This window comes from Dermochelys coriacea, chromosome 2 (assembly GCF_009764565.3).
Source record: "Dermochelys coriacea isolate rDerCor1 chromosome 2, rDerCor1.pri.v4, whole genome shotgun sequence".
Classification (NCBI taxonomy): Eukaryota; Metazoa; Chordata; order Testudines; family Dermochelyidae; genus Dermochelys; species Dermochelys coriacea.
Genome location: NC_050069.1, coordinates 53,139,127 through 53,165,255, shown reverse-complemented (window position 1 = coordinate 53,165,255; position 26,129 = coordinate 53,139,127). Strand labels below are relative to the sequence as shown.

The 26,129-nt window shown below is 40.8% G+C and overlaps 1 protein-coding gene across 5 annotated transcripts in view; it reads right to left on the bottom strand.

The window, feature by feature from the left end:
* Positions 1 to 2,239: 2,239 nt before the first annotated feature.
* Positions 2,240 to 26,129, bottom strand: part of PAG1 (phosphoprotein membrane anchor with glycosphingolipid microdomains 1) — a 191,241-nt gene continuing 167,351 nt past the window's right edge. For 4 of the 5 annotated variants that reach the window (XM_043507679.1, XM_038392916.2, XM_043507677.1 and 1 more), the window contains 2 exons: positions 14,052 to 14,111; positions 2,240 to 11,943 (listed from right to left, as the gene is read on the bottom strand). In XM_043507679.1, the coding sequence (XP_043363614.1) occupies positions 11,590 to 11,943; positions 14,052 to 14,111 (414 nt within the window). In that variant the 3' untranslated portion in view covers positions 2,240 to 11,589. The remainder of the gene's footprint in view (positions 11,944 to 14,051; positions 14,112 to 26,129) is intronic. The other variant, XR_006278747.1, reaches the window with a different exon arrangement.

The window sequence follows — 26,129 nt, the reverse complement described above, 5'->3', positions numbered from 1 at the left end:
CGGCGCTACAGCCATGTTGCCCAAAGCGTTGCCCAGCCACCCGGAGCGTTGCGCCAGTGTAGTATAGTAAATTGCTCTCCATATCTGCTACCAGTAGCACATTCCTACGTGGAGAAGTTTAATACACTACACTGGCAGCATGGCGCACTGAGGCTGTGGGGAAGGGGGAACAGTGGGGGAGGGGCCGGGGGCGAGACCCCTCGGGCCAGGAGCTCAGGAGCTGGGCAGGAGAGTCCCACGGGCCAGATGTGGCCTGTGGGCCATAGTTTGCACACCTCTGAACTAGGAAGAAAAGAGCAAAACAAGAACAAACCAAAACCATCACACAGGGAACACAGAAGGCTGGGAATTTTGCCATTTAGGGCATGCTCAGTGTTGTCTTTAACGTTGCATTTAGACACCATGGTGACAGTCTATATAAGGTGCCTAAAAGGGAAGACTAGAAAAATCTGTTTATTAAAATCTCTGATGACACACACAAGCTTTCATATAACAGAATACATTACATCCAAAATTAAAATCCTCTCCCCACACACAGAGCGCTTGATTCTTGGGTTTGTTTAGTCTGGAGAAGACTGAGGGGGGGACATGTTAACAGTTTTCAAGTACATAAAGGGATGTTACAAGGAAAAGTTGTTCTTGTTAACCTCTGAGGCTAGGACAGGAAGAAATGGGCTTAATTGCAGCAAGGGAAATTTAGATTAGAAATTTGGGAAAATTTCATGTCATGGTAGTTAAGCACTGGATCAAAATTGCCTAGGGAGGTTGTGGAATCTCTGTCACTGGCGGTTTTTAAGAGCAGGTTAGACAAACACCTGTCAGGGATGGTCTAGATAATACTTAGTCCTGCATTGCGCGCAGGGGACTGGACTAGATGACTTCTTGAGGTCCCTTCCAGTCCTACATTTCTATGATTTTGCAAGAGGAAAATCACAAACTGCTCAGCTAGGTGGAATGCTGATATTCCATGATCAAAAGCTTCATTCAGGTAGTTGGGCATGTCTAACTGTATTAAGACAATGATGTCCATGATTTTAAGTTATAACAATGCCTCATGATTAGCCATAGAAACAGTCTGGGTGGTTATGGGCTGTTTTATTTTTAAATGCAACACATAGACATACAATAGACTAAACATTTGATTAGCAAAAATATTTTGATGAGTCTGTCTGATCAAATGCTACAAATATCTCTACAGGCCTGTTATAAGAGCTCTGGTGAGTAGTTCTGCATCTCCAAGATGAATTCATGAGACTACTTATGTACAGGATAAGGTCCGTATGCTGGAAGGCAGCCATTCCTCATTAGGTACCTTTAAGGCTGGAATAGTAAATACCAGACTAGTGGAAACTCATTTCTGTTTTTGAATATATTAAAATTAATCCCTTTATCTTAACATTGGAAATGGTAATACCTTCCCCTTCAGTCTTTCCCTTCTAAAGTGAGTCTTGGCTAGCTACCTTGCATGATTTGTACTTTAACTCTGAAATGTGAAAAATACATGTAAAATAAATACAAAATTATTGGCAGCGAAATCAGACACTTACTTAACATGTTATCAATTTTTGCGAGTTTCTCAAAGACAGACTACGTGCTATGAGTACAAGTATGAAGATAACACTTCAAAATATTTTGAAGTGTACCATTAAAATGTTTTCCTTATGCATTCCTTATGCCAATTCTGAGCATCTATGAACAGTGAAAGTTACAAGTTTTCAGAACTAAAACAAAACCCAAAACAAAAAACAAAAAAAATGTATTCTGACGCAACTAGAGCTTTGCAATGTTACCCTGGGTACACATTTTAGCAAAGAAAATCAAATTTTACAGCATCATCAGAATATGGTGCACAAACTTGGTAATCGTTGCTCTTCAAAAATACTGAAAAACTGCACGTTAAAAAGTTTAACAGCCAAATTCCAATAACCTGATTTCACTGAAATTGGTGGTACCATTTGTGTCTGCAGTGGGACCACGTGCAATGCATGGAAGTACACACATATCAACTCTCTACAAGATTAGCCTTGTGGCACAAAGTGTTACTCAACATGAGTAAGAGTGTCAGAGTCTCCCTTTAAATAATCAGATTGAATGGCCAGCCCAAAATATTTCTGGTTGAAATCAATAGCAAAAGACTCCATCAAACAATGAGGATTTCAGAGGCTTCAGGAGCAGGATGCAAAAAGAATGTGGAAATATTTGTTAAAAAAGAAGAAAAAGAAAAAAAAAGACACTTTCAAAAAGTGACAAAACTGATTTATTGTAGTTATTAGTTTTGATTAAATTTGTATAGAATTTCAATCGACTGAATTTCCCTACGATTTTTAAAATTTGATGTGTTTCATTTCATTTCAATGTGAAACATTACTCAGTTTGACATTGTTTACACGGATCACCAATATATTCAAAAGCGATATGCAAATATCATATGAATCAGAAAAATGGCAGAGCCTATTTTAAAAGCTTTTCAGAGAGTACAGTACAGAATATGAAGATTTCACCTGCATATAAACAAATAAGGATTAGGGTACTGCTGTACATAATTAAAACCTATATTTTAAATTATTGACCTGTGTTCTTACTTTTACATAACTTGTCTCATACTTAAGTTACATCAGGGCAAAAAAGTTTATTTACATACAACTTGTCTATATTTACAGTAAATAACCATAATTACCTACTGTGCTTTCAGCAGCCAAAAGCTAAATTGGCTAGAAACATCAAATGCACATTCTTAGAATAATGGCAGAGCTAGATTACACCAGATCATACATATTACCACCAAAAAAAAACTACAAAAAAACCACCCCAAGTTGAAAGGAACTTCATGTCATTTTTCAATTTACAAAACCACAACTTAGTATTTTGGATCTGAATTACTTTCATAATGGTACAGGCCCTGAAATTACAGCCAAGCTACAGTTTATGGAACATAATTTCTGAAAACTAACCTACTTTACTGCTTGCTGGTTCTGTGAATAAAACTATATTGATTTCAAAGGTAGCAAGCCAAATCACCAACCATATTGCAAAGAAACCTCAGATGCTGCCATCTTGGAAGTCTGCATGCACTGATTGCACTTTCATATATTACAATCATTTCTTTAAAGGTCTCACTATCCTTGCATCTGAACTACATACCGTATATTTAACATGTTCTCTGTATCTAGTCCTAGATATGATAGCCGGATACAGTTCTAATCATCTCATTTTCAAATCAGGCTGGTTAGATAATTTTTGCAGTTCTTCTCAGTGACAAAAGTCAACTATAGCCCAGAAAACACTATTTGTTCCTTAATAGACCATTACGAGGAAATCATTTTAATAAAAAATGTTTTTCCATTTTAGAACAATAGTTAAACTAAAAACAAGTGTCTATAATTACAAATATAAACCCCATTTGCTTTAAGAATATGATGTCTCGTACATAATTTAAGATTTTTGTGCTGAAGCCTAGCTATTCTCTATAACACCTGCTTTAAAGCAAATCCTTGGAGAATTATTACCAAGGCATACTCTTTTGTAATAGCCACTAAACTCCGTATTTCTATTTGGTGCAGTGGAAGTCATGATTGATTGTAGACTAGGGTCAGAGAAATAAAGAACCTTTTATCACTTCAGTTGTAATACACAGAATACTCACAGAAACACAAATTAGCTGTTTTGTATCTAAGGGCCTGCTCCTGCAACTCTTACTTTTGCGAATAATCCTACTGAAATCAAAGAGGCCAATTATGATTTCAGTCACAGTCCATTAGTGCACTGTGCAGATCACCACCTTGGAGGCAGTGGTTAAATAGGATTTCCATCACTACAATTGTAAAATTTGTCCATTTGAGATTTCCCATACAGTGCTGACTAATTAGAAGTTAGGTTTTCATAATTTTTGTTTGTTTTTCTGGGCTCTTCAAAAAAGCTAGCAGAGTACTGCATGGGGCAGAGGGAGGAGAGAATTCCTGGCATTGCCTCTTTTTGCATAAGGCAGCGGTTCTCAAACTGTGGGTGGGGACCCCAAAGTGGGTCAAAACCCCATTTTAATGGGATCACCAAGGCTGGCTTACACTTGCTGTGGCCCAGGGCCAAAGGCTTCAGAGCTGGGCAGCGGGGCTTAGGTTACAGGCCTCCTGACTGTGGCTGAAGCCATTGGGCTTTGCCCCTCCTCCCCCACGCTTGGAGTGGTGGGGCTCAGGCTTTGGGATCCCCCCCCATCTGGGGTGGCGGTGCTCGGGGGCGCTCAGGCTTTGATCCCCCTCCTGAGGTCCTGGGGTAATTTTTGTTGTCAGAAGGGGGTTGCAGTGCAATGAAGTTTGAGAACCCTTGGCTTACGGAAACCTTCAGGAGCAACACTCCCGAAGAGAGATGGGGGAGCTGCATTCATCTCTTCATAAGCATTGGGAATGTTCCCCTTGAACTGCAGTCTCTCTTGCTAGGGGAATCTTTCCTGGGAGGAATACATCTTTGTGATATGGCTGAAACATAAATGAAACTTACCTGTCATTCCTTTTCTTATTCTTCTTCCAGTTGCTATAGCATTCTACATTTCACCCCTAAGAAGAAACCATCCTTTCTGTTTTGGCAGTTTGACTCTCAACACCCTTTTCTTTAAATTGGAAAACTGGTCTGCCTGAGGAGGATCAGCTAGCTTTCCTGGTATGAGTTAAAGCTTGTGAAGCAAACAGCTGCTTCCAGGAGAAGAGACAGGCCCAGATGGAAATAATTAAGGGAGACACAGGTGCCAAATCAGCAGCTACTAGGAAAATTCGGTTGCCTGTGCAAAGCCAGAGCAGTAGACTGGAGCTGGTTGCTTGTAGGAAAACCCTGAGGAAATGGGCTAAGTAATAGTTCCGATATAGCCTCAAGGATAAAAGCACAATGCAAGTGTCCTCAGGTATTTGAGAGACTGCACTTGCTTGCTAGAGCCTGAAAAGTTCTTGTCCCCTTAGGTGTGTTTTTTAAAATACTTTTTTATCATATGGTCTGTTTATGTTTCACCAATCCTTGCTTATCAGCTGAGCAGCTTGCTGAGGTGACAGCTACTCACCTGAGTAAGATCTGCAGGATCTGGTCCTTAAGGCTGTGATTTTCAAAAGGACCTAAGTGACTTAGGAGCATAGGGCCCATTCTTCTAAATCAATTAGCTGCTGTTGAAAATTCCACTCTAAATTCTCAATCTGATGCAGTGTCCATACTCCCTGACAGCTAAGCCATATTTCAAAAAGGACTGAAGTGTTGTTAAAATGCTGATTTCTGTCAATGTGACAAAAAACACCAATAACCAAACAGCTCCATAAATGATAGATGTTACAAACCCAACCTATAGTGAAAGCCAGAAATGAAATACTTTAAGTCTCTTTCAGGGCATTACGAAGTCAGAGCTTCAGCACTGCCAACTCCCAGTGTTAAAAAAACAGTGACTTTTTTAAAAATAAAAGTTGTGTCTTGGGTTGTAGACCCTTTTGGTTACACTTTTGTCATGTTTTCAACCTTTTCTCTGCAAGTATGAGGCATTAGAAATTTTCATTAAAAAATTAAAAAGGTGAGATTCTCAAGTAATCACAGGATTCTAGGAGCTGGAGACACTGAACGCCCACCTCCCCAATACTAAATTTTATAAGATTCATATAAAACACAAGAGGTGGCAACATTATATTGTACTGAAAAGAAGTTATCCCAAATAAAATAAATAATGGAATCTTTAAAACAAAATCAACTTTAAGTACCCTCCAATCATCTGAACAGTTTGTTATTTTTATACAAACAGGAAGAAATAACACAGCTACCCTTTGAACATAGCTGCCCTTTAAACCAAAGAGTCTCCTTTTATCTTTTCTATTACAAACATGTACTCATGCTTGTTAAAATTAGCCAGTGGGTTTTTAAATATACAAAACTTGTAAGCAACGACTATTAAAAGGGTAAAAAGAACATAAATGAAAGCCATAAGTTTAGAAAGTAAACAGCAGGACACAGCATGTACAGAAGATCAGCCTAATAACTCTTGTGCAGAAACAGTGATCTGTTTATATCTTTAGCTGCAGGCACTTTGTCAGCCTGTGTGTGATGATTTCCAGCTTGGCAAGGGTTTGAACTGGGGCCCTCCAGAGCTAAAAGCATGCGTTGTTATAGTTTGAATTAGACAGCCAGGCACTGTAGCCGACTCATGTCCTCTGTGGATTGAGGACAGATGCATGATACACACTGACCAGTCGTTTACATATGCAAGATGTGCAGTTATGTTTTGTAAACTGATCACTGGGTCACATCAGAAACTGATCACATCAGAAATCACCATTCATGTTTGGACTAGCCCTCAAGAGAAGCACAATGCCCAGTGCACCTGGTATGCTTTAGCACTACTGAAAAAGTGGCACTTAGGCAATAAATCTATTGCATGTTTCTAGGTTGGGGTGAGGGGGGGGAACATAAGAATTATGAGCATGGGTTCTTCCATACTGACCCATTCAACGGTATATATGATGGAGCTCTCTGTTCTGCAAGGAAGGGACTTCAGATAATTATCTGAGTGTGGGAATTCCCTTGTCCCATTTATCTCTTCAGTGTTATGAATCTATCAATTCCTGTATCACTAAAAGCTATGGCTAGTTGGGAAGGGATGCTGAAATATATCTTCCTGCCTTTCTTCAGATTGAGAGCTCCCTTCACAATGTCCTCCATCACTACCTACATATAGAGAGACAGTAGGGACCAACTTCTGCACTGGTGTAAGCAGTTGCAATACTCATCCAAGTCAATAAAAGTTGAGCTTCTTTCCCTAAGAACAATGTTTGGTTTGTAGTCTGTAACAGCGCAACAAACCACTGTCTTAGATGCTGAGTCATTCTTTCTGAATTGTATTTTACAAGAAGCTAAATGCCAAGTTCTTCATTTGGGCAAGGTCCAATAGCCTTACTCAGGTATGCTCCAATTGAAGTCAGTGATTCAAATCTGAATTAAATTAGAGTTTGCCTGTTTAAAGGCAAAGAAAGGACCTCAGAATTTGACTCCGATTCAATTTATGTTTCAGGACTATATTTCATTAGATAGATTACAAAGTAAAATGTATATATAGAATTGGGAGTGGGAGGTGAGTCCCTGAACTGGGCCCCATTTATATATTATTCCAACCCCATAATGTACAGATCACACCTTCATGTGTCCAACTGAGCCTCAGCCAAGGCACTGGCTCTGACTGGCTGATTTTAAACACTGATTGACTTGTGAGGTGTGAAGACTCCATTTTGAATCTGTGTGAGCTGACGAGAAAAAAGGAAGCACTGCTAGAGAGTTTTGCAGTTAGAATAATACTGCTAAAGCGAAGTTCTGGAAAGTACACATTGCAACAGAGAATGATGTATGTCACAGCTTTACATTTCAGCTTTGAGAAAGCACATTGAAACCATTTATCCAGCATCTTAAAAAGCACCATTAAAAGGTTTAACAACAGAGAACACTAGGTGTACAGAATTTTGAGCAAGAGTATGAGCAGGAGCTGTGCAGGGATCCATGGAAAAGTATACAGCCCAGAAGAATCTTTGGAAGATGGATTCCTAAAGGCACAATATGTTATGTCCTGAAGGATGCAGCAGTTAACACTTAGCCAACTGCTACTGTGGAAGATTTCAGCTTTGGGTGACCAATGAGAGTCTGAATCACAGCACCTATTTCCCTCCTGCCATTTTTTTCTAATACTATTCACCCTGCTACATATGAGCAAGTTTACAAGTGATTTTTATGCAAAAGACCATGAGCAACTATTAATCTTAGACAGATGTAGACCCAGTACGCTCCCGGCCTGAAAGCTCACTGGATCACTAAAGATTTACAAAAGAAGATCAATAATTCTTCATTGCAAGGCTTTGTTGTAACATCTATCTTTCTGGAAAGATTGTGACATGGCTATTCCCATCCTGGGCCTGACCATTCTGACTTTCCAAGACATTTAGTCTGTGTTCCTCTCTTCCTACAAATTGCAGAGTCAGTTCTGACTTGTCCAAGAGGCTTCAGGGGTTGGCCACATCCTCTCTACCTCTGTACTAAATGAACACTTACAAAGTGGTATGGAAACACTGAATACTCATCAGTAGATCAGATTATGAATAGATTAGATTATTTTGGTAACTAGGTACATGGGCCTCAATAAGGATGTTATATAGATACTCTGTGGCTTTATCTTTGTGGCTGGAGGAGAGATCAGTTTTAGGCCTTGACTACACTAGAAAAGATTTGCTGGATAAAACTAACTCAGCAAAAGCTCCTAATGAAGAGACAGTTTATATCGTGAGATATTAGTTTATACTGACAAAGAAAGTTATTTTGCTGGCATAGTTTACACCAGTTCCCTGAAAGAAATTAGTGATTCCAGCCAAAGGTATTTGCTGGTATCTCCACTAGGGCTTTTGCTGATGCAGCTATGCTGATTAGGGTGTGATTTTTTTCACACTACTAACCAACATAGCTATGCCAGCGAAACTTAAAAGTGTAGAACAGGCCGTAGAAAGAAAATCATTAGATAGCAAATATTATGTTCTGGATACTGACCTCACCCCTAATATGAGACATTTGGGACGTAGTGAGCATGGAGGAATTAAGGGAAAAGGAGAGAGAAGTAAGGCCAGGCAAAGCATGTCCCTCTGCCTTACAAATACTAGTATTAATCTATTTATGACCCTGGTTTGAAACATCTGCCGAAGGATGCTGCTGAGCTCTGGTGCTTCCCCTCATCCAATATACAGCTGAAGAGGAAGTGCAGTGGAAGCATCACTGAGAGTCCAGATCTTACTCTTGGAAAAGAGTGAGAAGAGATGCCAGATTCCTTGTCAAGTGATTACATTATCCAGGTAAGAACTTGGGATGGGACCCTGGCACATTTCTCTTTAAAGGTGGATTGGACCTGGAGGCTGAATGGGAATTTTGGACTTGCCCCAAAGAGTCCTTCATGAGGGAGGAGTGTTCTGTTTGCTGGCTTCCAACAGCTGAAGCGCACTGATCCATCCCCACAAAGGAATCTCAGGGGTGTGAAGAGATATAAATGCCCCAACTAGCCCCCAGTCTCTGAGCCCCCTAGGGAGTAGTCTTGGCAGATCTCCCCATATGTGGCTCCTGAGAAGATTTCCTTACAAATCGTATGCCTCTTGACCTTTGCTGCCATGAGGAGGGTGGGAAGAATAGGCAAAGAAGGATCCCAGCAGGATCCCTCCAAAATTTTTGAGGAAAGGAAATGGGAAAATAGGGGGAAAAGACTGTGGCTGCTGCTCCCCCAAAATCAGCTTTGAAAGGTGGAAGAGGCAGAAACAATGAACTGGAGGCAGACAATCTGGTACAAGGATGAAAGCATTGAGAGGACTTTGAGCCAGGCCCAAGATACTTGTGGCTTAGTCTGAACTGCCTCTGCATGTGCACGAAGAGTCACAGCCCAAATGTCCCAGAGTGAGTGGGAGGTCAGGATCCAGAAAGTTTTCATTGCTCTGATACTGCAAGATTTCACTGAAAAGTATCACTGCTTCACAAAATAATTCTAATGTGTCTTGTATAGTAATGAATGAATTTACTGCTTAAAGTTTAAAATAATCACTTTTATAACTGTGTGTTTTTAAACAAATTCATGTTTGGTATGTAGTGCTTTATGAGACCAAGTATTTACTATGCCCATAAGTTACAAAAATACCCAGTTAGATTTGATACATCCCTGGTAAAAAATACCAGTATTGCTTAATACCAATTGAAACAGATATAGGCTATTACAGCTATTACTGGGCCAGTCTCAGTGTATGCATATCTTTTTGCTTTTATTTTTTAAAGCAAAAACAAACATTTTCAAACACACACTATATAATATTGCATATACGAACATGAGATGTCCCATGGATTTGAACACTATCAAATTTTGGGAGAAGAAGAAATTTAAATTTGGATTTAAATTTTGCAGCTGTGTTTGTGTGTATAAAATAACACACACACACATATACCAGATGTGGTGCATTTTCCTGTGTTCTTAGTGTGGTCCATTATGGTGTGTTGAAAGAAACAAAAGAACCAGCAAAACACCTATCTATTTAATCTCTCTAAGCCATATCCTTTGTTTTTATTAGTAACCATGTAACTTGAATTCTCTGGAATGATACTTATTTTAAAACTGGTTGCCAAAATGCTCAATTACCATCTCATCCCAAGAGATTCTTCTCCTCCCTTGCTGTTTTCTTTTCCCATTAGTTTTTAGTATAGGAATGGTGAGCACCAGGGCTTTCCCTGAACATTTCTCATCCTCTTCTTTTCTCTCTTTGCCTTTTAACAAAGTGGTCTTTGCACAGACTGAATGATTTAGATTTTTGAAAAAACAGCAAGGCATGTTCTACACACCTGCTTAGAAATTGGATAAAGCCTAGTAACAATTAAAGTATTCATTTATGTGCTTCTATTACAACTAATAGGTAATGTTTTTAAAACCAGGATAATTTTTTTGTTACATAAAAGTTAATGTACAATATTTTTGAACATGGAAAATTTGTTAGGAAGTAAGCATAAAACTTAAAATATCAACCCCCATGTACCACACCCAGTAAATAAATTCTCATAATAAAAAAATATGTTTTTTACATTTTGATCTGATTACATTTAAGTTGAGTAACTTAAAAGAAGCAGATTTCTTAAAGATGAGGTCAATGCTGCGTTAATGTGGACTGGACATCCATTTGCACAGCCCTTCAGATGTAACACGACAGCTGCTCAAATGCTGTGTGTGTAAGTCTGAATGTGTGAGACAGAACCTAAATGTTAAGGCTACAGTTTTAAAGCAATATGCTCCCAGATAATTTTAAAAAAGGCAACAAACAACCCCTACAAATACCAGTCCTTAATACTGACAGTCAAGTTCTAAAGCTTGACTTAAAAAAACATGGACTCTACAAAATGAATTCAAGTACTATTGATGTAAGTCACTTGTGAACTGAAGTACCTTTTGTTTAGACCATTGCAGTAATAAAACTGGAATGGAACACATTAATATTCTGTTTCCATCTCCTATCACATCTGGCTGCAAGAGCTCACAGTCCTAATATACTGAAATGCAGAGCTCCTCCTGTTTAAAGTTAAACTCATTTTTCCTGTCCCCGCAAAGAAAGTCTGAGTTGAAGTATGGAGCTAAAATAATCTGAGATTTGCTCTTTGAAGAGGAGGGCTGAACTTGAAGGCAAATGATCCTTGAGAAATATTTTGAAGCTAATGACAAGAATAATATTTAAAAATGTAAAGCTGGTTTTCTTTAATGACAGTATTTTTAGGAACTGATCACTTTGAAGTGACAAATGTATTCCTTCCCAAATACTGATTGTCTTGAAACTCTAACAAAAAGGGATCCTTTAAACCTTTTAATTTCAATTCTCAACAGATGTAATCATTCTAGTGAGGTTCACAAAACCAGCAAGATAGTGCATCCTGGATGAAAAATGTTTTGCTTCTTTGTCTTTAACTTTTGTTCTGTACTTATACTTTGACTTTGTTGTTCAAAAGGAAAAATATTCCTGTTCTTGTTTCACATGAATCTGTTGAAAATACCTGTTGATAATACTTGCCATCATCTTGTTGCCAGGGCAATTAAAGTCTGGTGATATCCCTAGAGTTTTGCTGCAAGTCCCCTATACTCTCATAGTCATTCTCTCCTTGGAGAACAGCTTGGCTGGTGTTAGGCACTGATAAGGTCTTGTCTTCCTCTTGGCTTACTGACTGGACCACTTCGTAGTCCGGCTCGGACTCCCCATTTGGCCTGTCCACTGACTGAGTCACAGCGGTAATGTCTGAGGTGTTTTCCAAGTCCTTTACGCTAGCATAGAGGCCACTGCAAATAGATGGGGACCTTTGAGGTACAACTTCTTGAATACTAGTGTAAGTAGAATCCAGCACTCTGATGGCCTGCCCTGGTTTACTCACAGAAGAGTACATAGCTGAAATCTAGGGAAGAGAGAGACAGATTTAATTTTTAAGCATAGCAAAGAATTTCTGTTCCATCATCCTTAATCTGTTTTGAAGTCAGCCATGGAAAGGTATATTGCTGCTACATGCATCGATTTTTCTTTATGGAGAAAACATTATTTATTAACAACCACCATTGAACATAATCCCTTGTAGCCAAATCTGTATACAGAAGATAGTCAGCCCCGTGGGAAAGTTGATAGAATTACAGTAAGTTCTTCCTCAAGATTCTCAATGCTCTGGCTGACTGTGGGTGTGACAAGGAGATGACTGGTTTCAGCTTCTGGAAAACAGTGTGTGTGTGGAATGTAATTTGTCATTTTAGATCCTCTGATAGAATGCTTACTCTTTTACCCTTGGATAGAGGCTGCACTGTAACTATAGTAGTCACAGGTGCTATGAGGGACCAAGGATGTGAAGAGAAAATAAAAATGGAGGACAAAATTTACTCAGACAAAGCAATATTAAATAAAACTAGAGCTAATGCTGGGCCTGATGCTTCAGATCCTATTCATTTGGCTTCAGTGGGATTGCTTCCTGAGCAGGGGTCACAGCATCAGTACCTCTGTGATTTAGGATTACAAGTTAAAGAGCAAAGCCTTGTCAGCATGTCTTGGAGGCTGACAGGGAGAGGGAACACCCATGGTCACACTAGTCAATTCCCACTAGCAGATGACAAAATTAATGTGCCTGAAAAGCTATGAAATAATAAACCGCAAACAAGCGCATTAATGGTTCCATAAAAAGGCACTTTCAAAGGGTATAATTAATAAAAAGAGCCAAATCTCATAAAACACACAGAGTTGAATACAGGGGCCATGTACTCAAACAAGCACACATAAAAGGCCTGGAGCCCAGACTTGGAATCCTGAACCCCAGAATGCAGTAGACAGCACACAGCCACTGCTCTAGGTATGTGGTGCAGAAGTAGATGATACTCACTGTTCCACCCTATGTGTGGATTTAGCTTTGTGGTTCCACTTCTGTCTATACCCCTTCTTGACTGGAATGCAGAGCCCTGCAGTGCATAAGGCGGGGGTGGAGCTCATGTATGTGGGTTTTCTGAGCCTACCACCTTTGTTAATGGAAACATAGCTCTTCTGTTACATCTTGGGTCTTTCACACACATGCAGGGTCATTCATGATTTGGATTAAGTGAATTAAGAAACAAGAGATGTGCATTATCATAAGACAACATTGAGTGCCGCAGGTGCACCTGTGATTCACATAGGCAGTGCAAACACTTCCATTAATGTTCTGGTGTATTTTTAATTGATTAACAGATGTATCACTTTCCAGGTGGTCATATTTCCCATCTCTTATTTCGTGCAAACAATAGGAAATACAGACAAAAAGTTTTCCTACTAATATACTTCCTAAAATACCATGTTCATGCATGCACAGAGTTCCAGGACTAAATTAAAAGAATCCAAGTTCAAGGATGACTGCCTGTCTATGACTCTTTTAATATAATATATGAGATCATGTGCTGCACTGTAAAGTTTGTGTTTGCTTTTTTGTTTAGACAACACATATTTGTATATTTCATGGGGTTACTGGAGGTGACCACACTCAGCCTCTCTCTTTTTAAAAATAAACTTTTCTCTTCCTTCCCTATTTAGATCCCCTTAGTTTGTTTTACTTGTATAGATTTTTAGAGGATGGCTTTATATTCCAAATGGTTTTATTATGATTTAAATCTATTTTACACTTCCCCAAGCACTATGGGTGAGGGAGCACTTAAAAAAACAGGCCATATTGGGCCATTGATTTATTTTAAGCAGAAATCCTCATTGAAATCAACTGGACTACTTATGGCCTCAAATTATTTATTGGCATTAATTTTTTACAAGGCAGTAACCCCCTAGTAACAGGTATGAAAAACCAAAATGCAATGTTCTACTTTAAAACACCTCAGATTTTATGTCTTTGGCTTTATAAACAGAAAAAATAATCCATAGCTTTAGTCTCCCTCCAGAGAATTTTCACCTTTCTCAGACCCCACCTAATCATGCACAACTTATGCTGATCTCAGTCTGAAAAAAATGTCTTCTGGTTAGTTATTAAATTTCATTCAAGAAACCTACATCATCTTCTGTAAGAGACGGGTCTTCCTCTCGAGACTTGTAAGACAGTGAACTAAGCCTCTGTAAGAGAAAAAAATCGTCATTAACAGTGAACATTGTGAAACCTGTAATTCAGCATTCCCCTTAGAATCAATGTATATTACATGGGTATTTGCTCACTCCATTCTATTTTACATCAACTAATATCCATGCTACCGCTTTTGAAATAAACAGCCCTGAGGGTAGTATGGCTTTTTAGTGCACCAGCATTGTTCTGAACTTAACTATCATAAATAAAGGTAAATACAATTCTATATTTAAATGGACTCTGTTCTACAGGATTCCTACAGTTAGATTTCTAGAGAAAAAAGGAGTCTTCAAAAGGTTTACAATCATGAACAATTAACACCAGGCTGTTACGTAAGGCTTACCATAACACACTATTTACATCTAAGAATTATTTCTAATTAAAAATAATTGGTTTAAACAAATTCAAGGGAATAATATCCCTTTAAAAGAGACACTTGAGTTACTGGAGATACCATTCTTTGTTAAAATGTCAATGGAACCTTTGCAAAATGGTTGTGGCTGTTGTCTTGATGTTGGGTTGGAGGCTTTGGCCTCACAACTGAGGAAATAAAGGTGTTACCCGTGAAGTTGCTTTAACAAAAAATCAAAGATATATTTACATAAACATTCCCTTTTTTGTTGCTACAGCAGAACCAGCAGATGCTGCTGTGCATTGATAGTGAAAGCTAAATAGAGGAATGGGAAATTAGAATTAAAAAAACCCCTACAACAACCCCCATCTACAATGCTTAAAATATTCAATCAATTCCCATTTTCAACTGTGCTGCAGCCGTAGTTCTCAAAGACAGAGCAGGCCTGCACATCAATGCATTATGCATGTACATGTCAAGAAACACATGATGCTGCCAGAGCTCTACCTCAGGATGACTTTTACTCTGAATACATTTTAATTAGACAAACACCTTTTCTCTGGCACTCAGGGAACTGTATGTATCAGCTCTTCAAAGCGTGAACCATTTTAATCAATTCCCAGTCCCTGCAGATTCTGACATTGTATTCTCTGGATTGGGGAGCTACAGAGTAACAAATACATTTCTTTGCATCAACGACTATGAAATAAAAAGATTTTTGGAAGATTTTTCATACCTGACAGGTATAAAGTCATTAATACCGACAAATTTTCCCCATAAATATTAGGGTTGGTGTAAATATTAATTACATATCATATTTATTATATATTTAGCTCTTTTTGGTTAATTATTAGCAAAGCAATCTTAATTTTCTTTTAATAACCTTGTTATTTGTAAGTATTCACTGAACAGTCTTGATGAATAATTTTCAGGCTTATGGGTTGTGTGTAAATTTTTCACTTTAATTCTAATATAGCCACCTATATTATAGGGTGTTTTTCTACTCCCTGATTAGATGATTGAAACGTTAAATAGGAGACTCGCCAATAATAAACAGCAAGTAATGTATATCCAATACACATTTCAGACAAAATCATTCACATTAAAAATTGTGAAACTTAGGAGATTTGTTAGTATTTTAGAAATATTAGGGCTGTTAAGCGATTAAAAAAATCATGATTAATTGCATGATTAAAAAAATAATCACGATTAATCATGTGATTAATTGTGCTGTTAAACAATAATAGAATACCATTTATTTAAATATTTTTGGATGTTTTCTACATTTTCAAATATATTGATTTCAATTATACCACAGAATACAAAATGTACAGTGCTCACTTTATATTTATTTCTTATTATAAATATTTGCACTGTAAAAAACAAACTAGTATTTTTTCAATTCACCTAGTACAAGTACTGTAGTGCAATCTCTTTAACATAAAAGTTGAACTTACAAATGTAGAATTATGTACAAAAAAAACCCCTGCATTCAAAACTAAAACAATGTAAAACTTTAGAGCCTACAAGTCCACTCTGTCCTACTTCTTGTTCAGCCAGTTGCTCAGATAAACAAGTTTGTTTACATTTGCAGAAGATAATACTACCTGCTTCTTGTTTACAATGTCACCTGAAAGTGAGAACAGGCATTTGCATGGCACTGTTGTAGCCGCTGTTGCAAGATATTTTACATGCCAGATTTGCTAAAGATTAATGTCCCTTCCTACTTCAACCACCATTCCAGAGGACATGCGTTCACACTGATGATGGGTTCTGCTTGATCATGATTCAAAGCAGTGCGACCAACACGTATCCATTTTCATCATCTGAGTCAGATTCCACCAGCAGAAGGCTGATTTTCTTTTTTGGTGGTTTGGGTTCTGTAGTTTCTGCATCAGAGTCTTGCTCTTTTAAAATTTCTGAAAGCATGCTCCACACTTCATCCCTCTCAGATTTTGGAAGGCACTTCAGATTCTTAAATTGTGGGTCGAGTGCTGTAGCTAACTTAAAAATTTCACATTGATATCTTCTTTGCATTTTGTCAAATTTGTAGTGAAAGTGTTCTTAAAACGAACAAAATGTGCTGGGTCATCATCTGAGACTGCTATAACATGAAATATATGGCAGAATGCAGGTAAAACAGCAGGGGACGTACAATTCTCTCCCAAGGAGAATTAAAATTTAATTAACACATTTTTTTTTAACGAGTGTCATCAGCATGGACGCATGTCCTCTGGAATGGTGGTTGAAGGGACATAGGAATCTTTAGCGCATCTGGCATGTAAATATCTTGCGACGCCAGTTACAACAGTGCCCTGCAAATACCTGTTCTCTCTTTCAGGTGACATTGTAAACAAGAAGTGTGTGGCATTATCTCCTGCAAATGTAAACAAACTTGTTTGTCTTTGCGATTGCCTGAACAAGAAGTAAGACTGAGTGGACTTGTAGGCTCAAAAGTTTTACATTGCTTTGTTTTTGAGTGCAGTTATGTAACAAAAAAACCCTACAACGTGCACTTTCATGATAAAGAGATTGCACTCCAGTACTTGTATGAGGTGAATTGAAAAATACTATTTCTTTTATCATTTTCACAGTGCAAATATTTGTAATAAAAATAATATAAAGTGAGCACTGTACACTTTATATTCTGTGTTGTAATTGAAATAGATACATTTGAAAATGTAGAAAAGCATCCAAAATATTTAATAAATTTCAATTGGTATTCTGTTGCTTAACAGTGTGATTAATCGTGATTAAATTTTTTTGAATTAATCACGTGAGTTAACTGTGATTAATTGACAGCCCTAATAAATACCCAATATAATTTGAACACACACAAATAACAAATAATATGACCCTATATCATAAGGATGTGGCTTCCCTGTAGCATTCACTGTTGGTTAAGCGTGGCATGGTTGGCACTTCCTGCCTCAGTTTCCCTATCCACAGTTGGTCTCCTCCAGCACAGATTAGACTGGTGTACAAGAAGAACTAGTATATGGCAAAGTGATGAACTGCTCTCACACATTATTGCCCTACTACCAGGAAAAGTTAGCTTTGATCACTAGGCGAACATTTTTGCCATTGTGATCACGCAGTCTCGAAAATCGCTTAATAGCGCTGACTAGACTATAATCAATCAGGTCTTTTAGGAGTCTACATTAACAAGTAAAGACTTAAGCAGTTCTTGTCTCATGAAAGCCCCCAAACTCATTCTGCTATTATCTACCTCAGCAAATGTAAATAATGAGGGGGAAAAGTCACTACAATTTCATTTGAGCCTTTTGTGAAACTTGCTCTATCTTAACACTGTTAAGAACTCTGTGGCCATTCTAGCCTACAGAGCAGCTTAATAGCAGCCAGGGGGAAAATGCTAAGATAGAGTAGCTCCTAAGGCAGATTTAACTTACATCAGGGGGCTGTCCCAACCACTGACGCAAGTGGAATCTGGGTGGCAAAAAGGTGGCTTAAAGTCACCTTTGTCCCCTCCTATGTTGTGCCTTGGCTATATGTCTAAACTACGAAATTAGGTCAAATTTATAGAAGTCGGTTTTATAGAACGCGTTTTTATACAGTCCATTGTGTGTGTCCCCACACAAATGCTCTTAGTGCATTTAGTCGGCAGAGTGTGTCCAAAGTACCGAGGCAACCGTTGACTTCCAGAGCATTGCACTGTGGGCAGCTATCCCACAGTTCATGCAGTCTCCACCACCCATTTGAATTCTGGGTAGAAATCCCAATGCAAAAACATTGTCACGGATGGTTCTGGGTACATATCGTCAGGCCCCTCCTTCCCACCCTCCCTCCGTGAAAGCAAGGGCAGACAATTGTTTTGTGCCTTTTTTCCTGGGTTACCTGTGCAGATGCCATACCACGGCAAGCATGGAGCCCACTCAGCTCACCGTCACTGTATGTCTTCTGGGTGCTGGCAGACACGGTACTGCATTGCTACACAGCAGCAGCTCATTGCCTTTTGGCAGCAGACAGTGCAGTACGACTGGCAGCCATCATCGCCATACTCCAGGGTGCTCTTTTAGCTGACCTTGGTGAGGTCAGTCGGGGCACTTGGGCAAACATGGGAGTGACTCAGCCAGGTCATTTCCCTTTTAAGTTTCGTCTCATGGCGATTCAGTCCTGCCGGCAGTCCTATTGCACCGTCTTCTAATGAGCAGCCAGGAGACGACAATGGCTAGCAGTCATACTGCACCGTCTTCTGCCAGCAAGATGTATAAAGATAGATGAAGTGGATCAAAATAAGAAATAGACCAGATTTGTTTTGTATTCATTTTCTCCTCTCTTCCTCCCTCCCTCCGTGAAATCAACGGCCTGCTAAACGCAGGGTTTTGAGTTCTAGCCTTGCGGGGGCCATTCTGTTTCTCCTTGATGCAAAGCCACCCCCTTTGTTGATTTTAATTCCCTGTAAGCCAACCCTGTAAGCCATGTTGTCAGTCACCCCTCCCTCCACAGAGCAATGGCAGACAATTGTTTCGCGCCTTTTTTCAGCGCAGACGCCGTAGCAGTGGGAACATGGAGCCCGCTCAGATCACCGTGGCAATTATGAGCACTATAAACACTGTGCGCGTTATCAAGGCAGGATATGCAGAACAATAACCTGCAAGAAAAGCGAAACCAGGCGAGGAGGAGGCGACGTCAGCACGGTGACGAGAGTGATGAGGACATGGACATAGACTTCTCACAAAGCATGGGCCCCTGCAATGTGCACATCATGGTGTCAATTGGGCAGGTTCATGGCGTGGAACGCCGATTCTGGGTCTGGGAAACTAGCACAGACTAGTGGGACCGCATAGCGTTGCAGGGCTGGGACGATTCCCAGTGGCTGCAAAACTTTCGCATGCGTAAGGGCACTTTCATGGAACTTTGTGACTTGCTTTCCCCTGCCCTGACGCACAAGAATACCAAGATGAGAGCAGCCCTCACAGTTGAGAAGCGAGTGGCGATAGCCCTGTGGAAGCTTGCAGTGCCAGACAGCTACCGGTCAATCGGGAATCAATTTGGAGTGGGCAAATCTACTGTGGGGGCTGCTGTGATGCAAGTAGCCAACGCTATCGCTGAGCTGCTGATATGAAGGTTAGTGACTCTGGGAAATGTGCAGGTCATAGTGGATGGCTTTGCTGCAATGGGATTCCCTAACTGTGGTGGGGCCATAGATGGAACCCATATCCCTATCTTGGCACCGGAGCACCAAAGCAGCGAGTACATAACCCGAAAGGGGTACTTTTCAATGGTGCTGCAAGCACTAGTGGATCACAAGGGATGTTTCACCAACATCTACATGGGATGGCCGGGAAAGGTACATGACGCTCGCATCTTCAGGAACTCTGGTCTGTTTCAACAGCTGCAGCAAGGGATTTACTTTTCAGACCAGAAAATAACCGTTGGGGATGTTGAAATGCCTATAGTTATCCTTGGGGACCCAGCCTACCCCTTAATGCCATGACTCATGGAGCCATACACAGGCACCCTGAACAGTAGTCAGGAGCTGTTCTACTACAGGCTGAGCAAGTGCAGAATGGTGGTAGGATGTGCATTTGGGTGTTTAAAAGCGCGCTGGCTCAGTTTACTGACTTGGTTAGACCTCAGCGAAACCAATATTCCCATTGTTATTACTGCTTGCTGTGCGCTCCACAATACCTGTGAGAGTAAAGGGGAGACGTTTATGGTGGGGTGGGAGGTTGAGGCAAATCGCCTGGCTGCTGATTATGTGCAGCCAGACACCAGGGCAGTTAGAAGAGTACAGGAGGGTGCGGTGCGCATCAGAGAAGCTCTGAAAAACAGTTTTATGACTGGCCAGGCTACGGTATGAAAGTTCTGTTTGTTTCTCCTTGATGGAACCCCCTCCCGCCCCGGTTTCACTCTACTTTCCTGTAAGCTAAGCACCCTCTCCTCCCCGCTTCGATCACCACTTGCAGAGGCAATAAAGTCATTGTTGCTTCACATTCATGCATTCTTTATTTATTCATCACACAAATAGGGGGATAACTGCCAAGGTAGCCCGGATGGGGTGGTGGAGGAGGGAAGGACAAGGCCACAGAGCACTTTAAAACTTATTGAATGCCAGCCTTCCGTTGCTTGGGTAATCCTCTGGGGTGGAGTGGCTGGTGGCCGGAGGCCCCCCCACCGCATTCTTGGGCGTCTGGGTGAGGAGGCTTTGGCACTTGGGGAGGAGGGCAGTTGGTTACACAGGGGCTGTAGCAGCGGTCTGTGTTCCAGCTGCCTTTCCTGAAGCTCAACCATATGCTGGAGCATATGAGTTTGATCCTCCAGCAGCCTGAACATTGACTCCTGCCTTCTTTCAGCAAGCTGATGCCACCTACCATCTTCAGCCCGCCACCTCTCTTCGCGGTCATATTGTGTTTTCCTGCACTCTGAGATTGTCTGCCTCCACGTATTTTGCTGTGCTCTGTCAGTGTGGGAAGACAGCATGAGATCAGAGAACATTTCATCACGAGTGCGTTTTTTTCACCTTCTAATCTTTGCTAGCCTCTGGGAAGGAGAAACATATGCAGCTGGTGGAGGGAAAAAAAGGGAGAGTGGCAATTAAAAAGATACATTTTATAGAACAATGGGTAGACTCTTTCACGGTAAACCTTGCAGTTAACATTACATAGCACATGTGCTTTCATTACAAGGTCGCAGTTTGCCTCTTATTGGAGGTATGCCGGTTTGGTGTGAGAGATCACTCACGCAGGGCCAGGCAGCAGAATTCGGCTTGCAGGCAGCCCTGGTAAGCCCCAGTCTTTTGGCTTCTTTAACGCTCATAAAATGTGGGAATGGTTTCAAACAGCAGCGCCCTCATTTCCCATACGAAGTAGCCGTTGGGTTGGCCATTAAAAATTGGTTGGCAATTTAAAAGGAGGGGCTACAGTTTTTGGGTTCTCATAGATTCATAGATACTAAGGTCAGAAGGGACCACTCTGATCATCTAGTCCGACCTCCTGCACAGCGCAGGCCACAGAATGTCACCCACCACTCCTATGAAAAACCTCACCCATGTCTGAGCTATTGAAGTCCTCAAATCATGGTTCAAAACTTCAAGGAGCAGAGAAGCCTCCCTCCAGTCAACCATGCCCCATGCTACAGAGGAAGGCGAAAAACCTCCAGGGCCTCTCCAATCTGCCCTGGAGGAAAATTCCTTCCCGACCCCAAATATGGCAATCAGCTAAACCCTGAGCATATGGGCAAGATTCACCAGCCAGATACCCAGGAAAGAATTTTCTATAGTAACTCAGATCCCATCCATCTAATATCCCATCTCAGGGGATTTGGCCTATTTACCCTGAATATTTAAAGATCAGTTACTTACCAAAATCCCATTATCCCATCATACCATCTCCTCCATAAACTTATCGAGTAGAATCTTAAAACCAGATAGATCTTTTGCCCCCACTGCTTCCCTTGGAAGGCTATTCCAAAACTTCACTCCTCTGATGGTTAAAAACCTTCGTCTGATTTCAAGTCTAAACTTCCTGGTGGCCAGTTTATACCCATTTGTTCTTGTGTCCACATTGGTGCTGAGCTTAAATAATTCCTCTCCCTCTCCTATATTTATCCCTCTGATATATTTATAGAGAGCAATCATATCTCCCCTCAACCTTCTTTTAGTTAGGCTAAACAAGCCAAGCTCCTTAAGTCTCCTTTCATAAGACAAGTTTTCCATTCCTCGGATCATCCTAGTAGCCCTTCTCTGTACCTGCTCCAGTTTGAATTCATCCTTTTTAAACATGGGAGACCAGAACTGCACACAGTATTCTAGGTGAGGTCTCACCAGTGCCTTGTATAACGCTACTAAAACCTCCTTATCCCTACTGGAAATGCCTCTCCTGATGCATCCCAAAACCGCATTAGCTTTTTTCACAGCCATATCACATTGGCAGCTCATAGTCATCCTATGATCAACCAATACTCCAAGGTCCTTCTCCTCTTCCGTTACTTCTAATTGATGCGTCCCCAGCTTATAACTAAAATTCTTGTTATTAATCCCTAAATGCATAACCTTACACTTCTCACTATTAAATTTCATCCTATTACTATTACTCCAGTTTACAAGGTCATCCAGATCCTCCTGTATAATATCCCGATCCTTCTCCGAATTGGCAATACCTCCCAGCTTTGTATCATCTGCAAACTTTATTAGCACACTCCCACTTTTTGTGCCAAGGTCAGTAACAAAAAGATTAAATAAGATTGGTCCCAAAACCGATCCCTGAGGAACTCCACTGGTAACCTCCCTCCAACCTGACAGTTCGCCTTTCAGTAGGACCCGTTGCAGTCTCCCCTTTAACCAATTCCTTATCCACCTTCTGATGTTCATATTGATCCCCATCTTCTCCAATTTAACTAATAATTCCCCATGTGGCACGGTATCAAATGCCTTACTGAAATCTAGGTAAATGAGATCCACTGCATTTCCTTTATCTAAAAAATCTGTTACTTTTTCAAAAAAGGAGATTAGGTTGGTTTGGCACGATCTACCTTTTGTAAAACCATGTTGTATTTTGTCCCATTTACCATTGACTTCAATGTCCTTAACTAATTTCTCCTTCAAAATTTTTTCCAGGACCTTGCATACTACAGATGTCAAACTAACTGGCCTGTAGTTACCTGGATCACTTTTTTTTCCTTTCTTAAAATAGGAACTATATTAGCAATTCTCCAATCATCCGGTACTATTCCTGAGTTTACAGATTCATTAAAAATTCTTGCTAATGGGCTTGCAATTTCAGGTGCCAATTCCTTTAATATTCTTGGATGAAGATTATCTGGGCCCCCCGATTTAGTCCCATTAAGCTGTTTCAGTTTCGCTTCTACCTCTGATATGGTAATATCTACCTCTATATCCTCCTTCCCATTTGTCATGCTACCATTATCCGCAAGATCCTCTTTAGCCTTATTAAAGACTGAGGCAAAGTATTTGTTTAGATATTGGGCCATGCCTAGATTATCTTTAACCTCCGCTCCATCCTCAGTGTTAAGCGGCCCCACTTCTTCCTTCTTAGTTTTCTTCTTATTTATATGGCTATAGAACCTTTTACTATTGGTTTTAATTCCCTTTGCAAGGTCCAACTCTACTCGACTTTTAGCCTCTCTGACTTTATCCCTACATCTTCTGACCTCAATTAGGTAGGTTTCCTTGCTGATCCCTCCCATCTTCCACTCCCTGTATGCTTTCTGCTTCTTCATAATCACCTCTCTAAGATGCTTGCTCATCCAGCTTGGTCTACAACTCCTTCCTATGAATTTTTTCCCCTTTCTTGGGATACAGGCTTCCGATAGCTTCTGCAGTTTTGATTTAAAGTAATCCCAGGCCTCAACTGCCTTTAGATCCATAAGTTCTTCAGTCCAATCCACTTCCCTAACTAATTGCCTTAATTTTTGAAAGTCAGCCCTTTTGAAATCAAAAACCCTAGTTGCAGATTTATTTTTGTTAATCCTTCCATTTAGTTTGAACTGAATTAGCTCATGATCACTTGAGCCAAGATTGTCCCCTACAACCATTTCTTCTATGAGGTCCTCGCTACTCACCAAAATTAAATCTAAAATGGCATCCCCTCTAGTCGGTTCAGCAACTACTTGATGAAGGAATCCATCAGCTATCGCATCTAGGAAAATCTGAGCCCTAATATTATTTCTAGCACTGGTCCTCCAGTCTATATCTGGGAAGTTAAAGTCTCCCATGATCACGCAGTTTCCATTAGTATTTACTTTATTAAAGACATTAAAAAGGGCTCTATCCATAACCAAATTAGATCCCGGAGGTCTATAGCACACCCCAAGCACTATCGCAGGAGAGGCTTTGCTAGTTTTCTTCCCCAATGTAATTTTTGCCCAGACAGACTCTGTCTTATCCATTGCATCGCTTCTTATTTCGAAGTAGCCGTTGGGTTGGCCATTAAAAATTGGTTGGCAATTTAAAAGGAGGGGCTACAGTTTTTGGGTTCTCATGTTGCAGAAACCCAACTAACACCCCCCCAGTCTCCCCCCACACCCAATTCTCTGGGATGATGGCTTCACCCTCCCCCCCACCACGTGGCTAAAAGCGGGGAAGATTTCTGTTCAGCCACAGGCAAACAGCCCAGCAGGAACGGGCACCTCTGAATGTCTGCTTACTAAAACCACCCTATTTCAACCAGGTGACCATGAATGATATCACTCTCCTGAGGGTAACATGGAGAGATAAAGAATGGATGTTGTTTGAATGCCAGCAAACACCAGGACCATACGCCGCAATGCTTTGTTCTGCAGTGATCCCCGACTACATGCTACTGGCCTGGCGTGATAAAGTGTCCTACCATGGAGGATGGAATAAGGCTACCCTCCCCAGAAACCTTTTGCAAAGGCTTTGGGAGTACATCAAGGGGAGCTTTATGGAGATGTCCCTGGAGGATTTCCGCTCCATCCCCAGACACATTAACAGACTTTTCCAGTAGCTGTACTGGCCGTGAATGCCAGGGCAAATTAATCATTAAACACTCTTGCTTTTAAATCTTGTATAATATTTACAAAAGATACACTCACCAGAGGTCCCTTCTCTACCTTCAGGGTTCGGGAGCCCACCTTGGGTGGGTTTGGGGGGTACTGACTCCAGGTCCAGGGTGATAAACAGATCCTGGCTGTTGGGGAAACCGGTTTCTCTGCTTCCTTGCTGTGAGCAATCATCTTCCTCAAAACTCGCTTCAGTGTTGCCTCCCACTCCTTGGACAGAGTCAAAGCACAGGGTTGGGGTAGTGGTGGCTGCACCCCCTAGAATGGCATGCAGCTCATCATAGAAGCGGCATGTCTGGGGCTCTGAACCAGAGCGGCCATTTGCCTCTCTGTTTTTTTGGTAGGCTTGCCTGAGCTCCTTAATTTTCACACGGCACTGCTGCGGGTACCTGTTATAGCCTCTGTCCTTCATGCCATTGGAGATCTTTTCAAATATTTTGGCATTTTGCCTTTTTGAACTGAGTTCTGCCAGCACGGATTCGTCTCCCCATACAGCGATCAGATCCCATACCTCCCGTTTGGTCCATGCTGGAGCTCTTCGGAGATTCTGGGATTGCATGGTCTCCTGTGACGATGACCTCTGCATGGTGACCTGTGCAGGTGAGCTCGCCACGCTGGCCAAACAGGAAATGAGATTCAAAAGTTCGCGGGTCTTTTCCTGTATACCTGGCCAGTGCATCTGAATTGAGAGCGCAGTCACAACTGAGCACTCTGGGATAGCTCCCGGAGGCCAATACCGTCGAATTGCATCCACAGTACCCCAAATTCGACCCGGCAAAACCGATTTCAGTGCTAATCCCCTTGTTGGGGGTGGAGTAAAGAAATCGATTTTAAGAGCCCTTTAAGTTGAAAAAAAGGGCTTCGTCATGTGGACGGATGCAGGGTTAAATCAAGATAACGCTGCTAAATTTGACCTAAATTCGTAGTGTAGACCAGGCTTTAGACACAGCAGAGAACCTGGCCTCCAGACTTCAGGACTGGGCCTCATCATACCTGCCTGTAAACTTTTCTTGGACTGCTGTTAAACCAACATGGGAAGTGGATTCCAAAGTAAAAATGGCCTCTACCAAGAAGCCCTGCTCTCCATTTTGTACATCTAGGTATTGTTTGCATAAGCTATTAGCAAAAACTAAAGGAAAAAGATCCCGAGCCACAG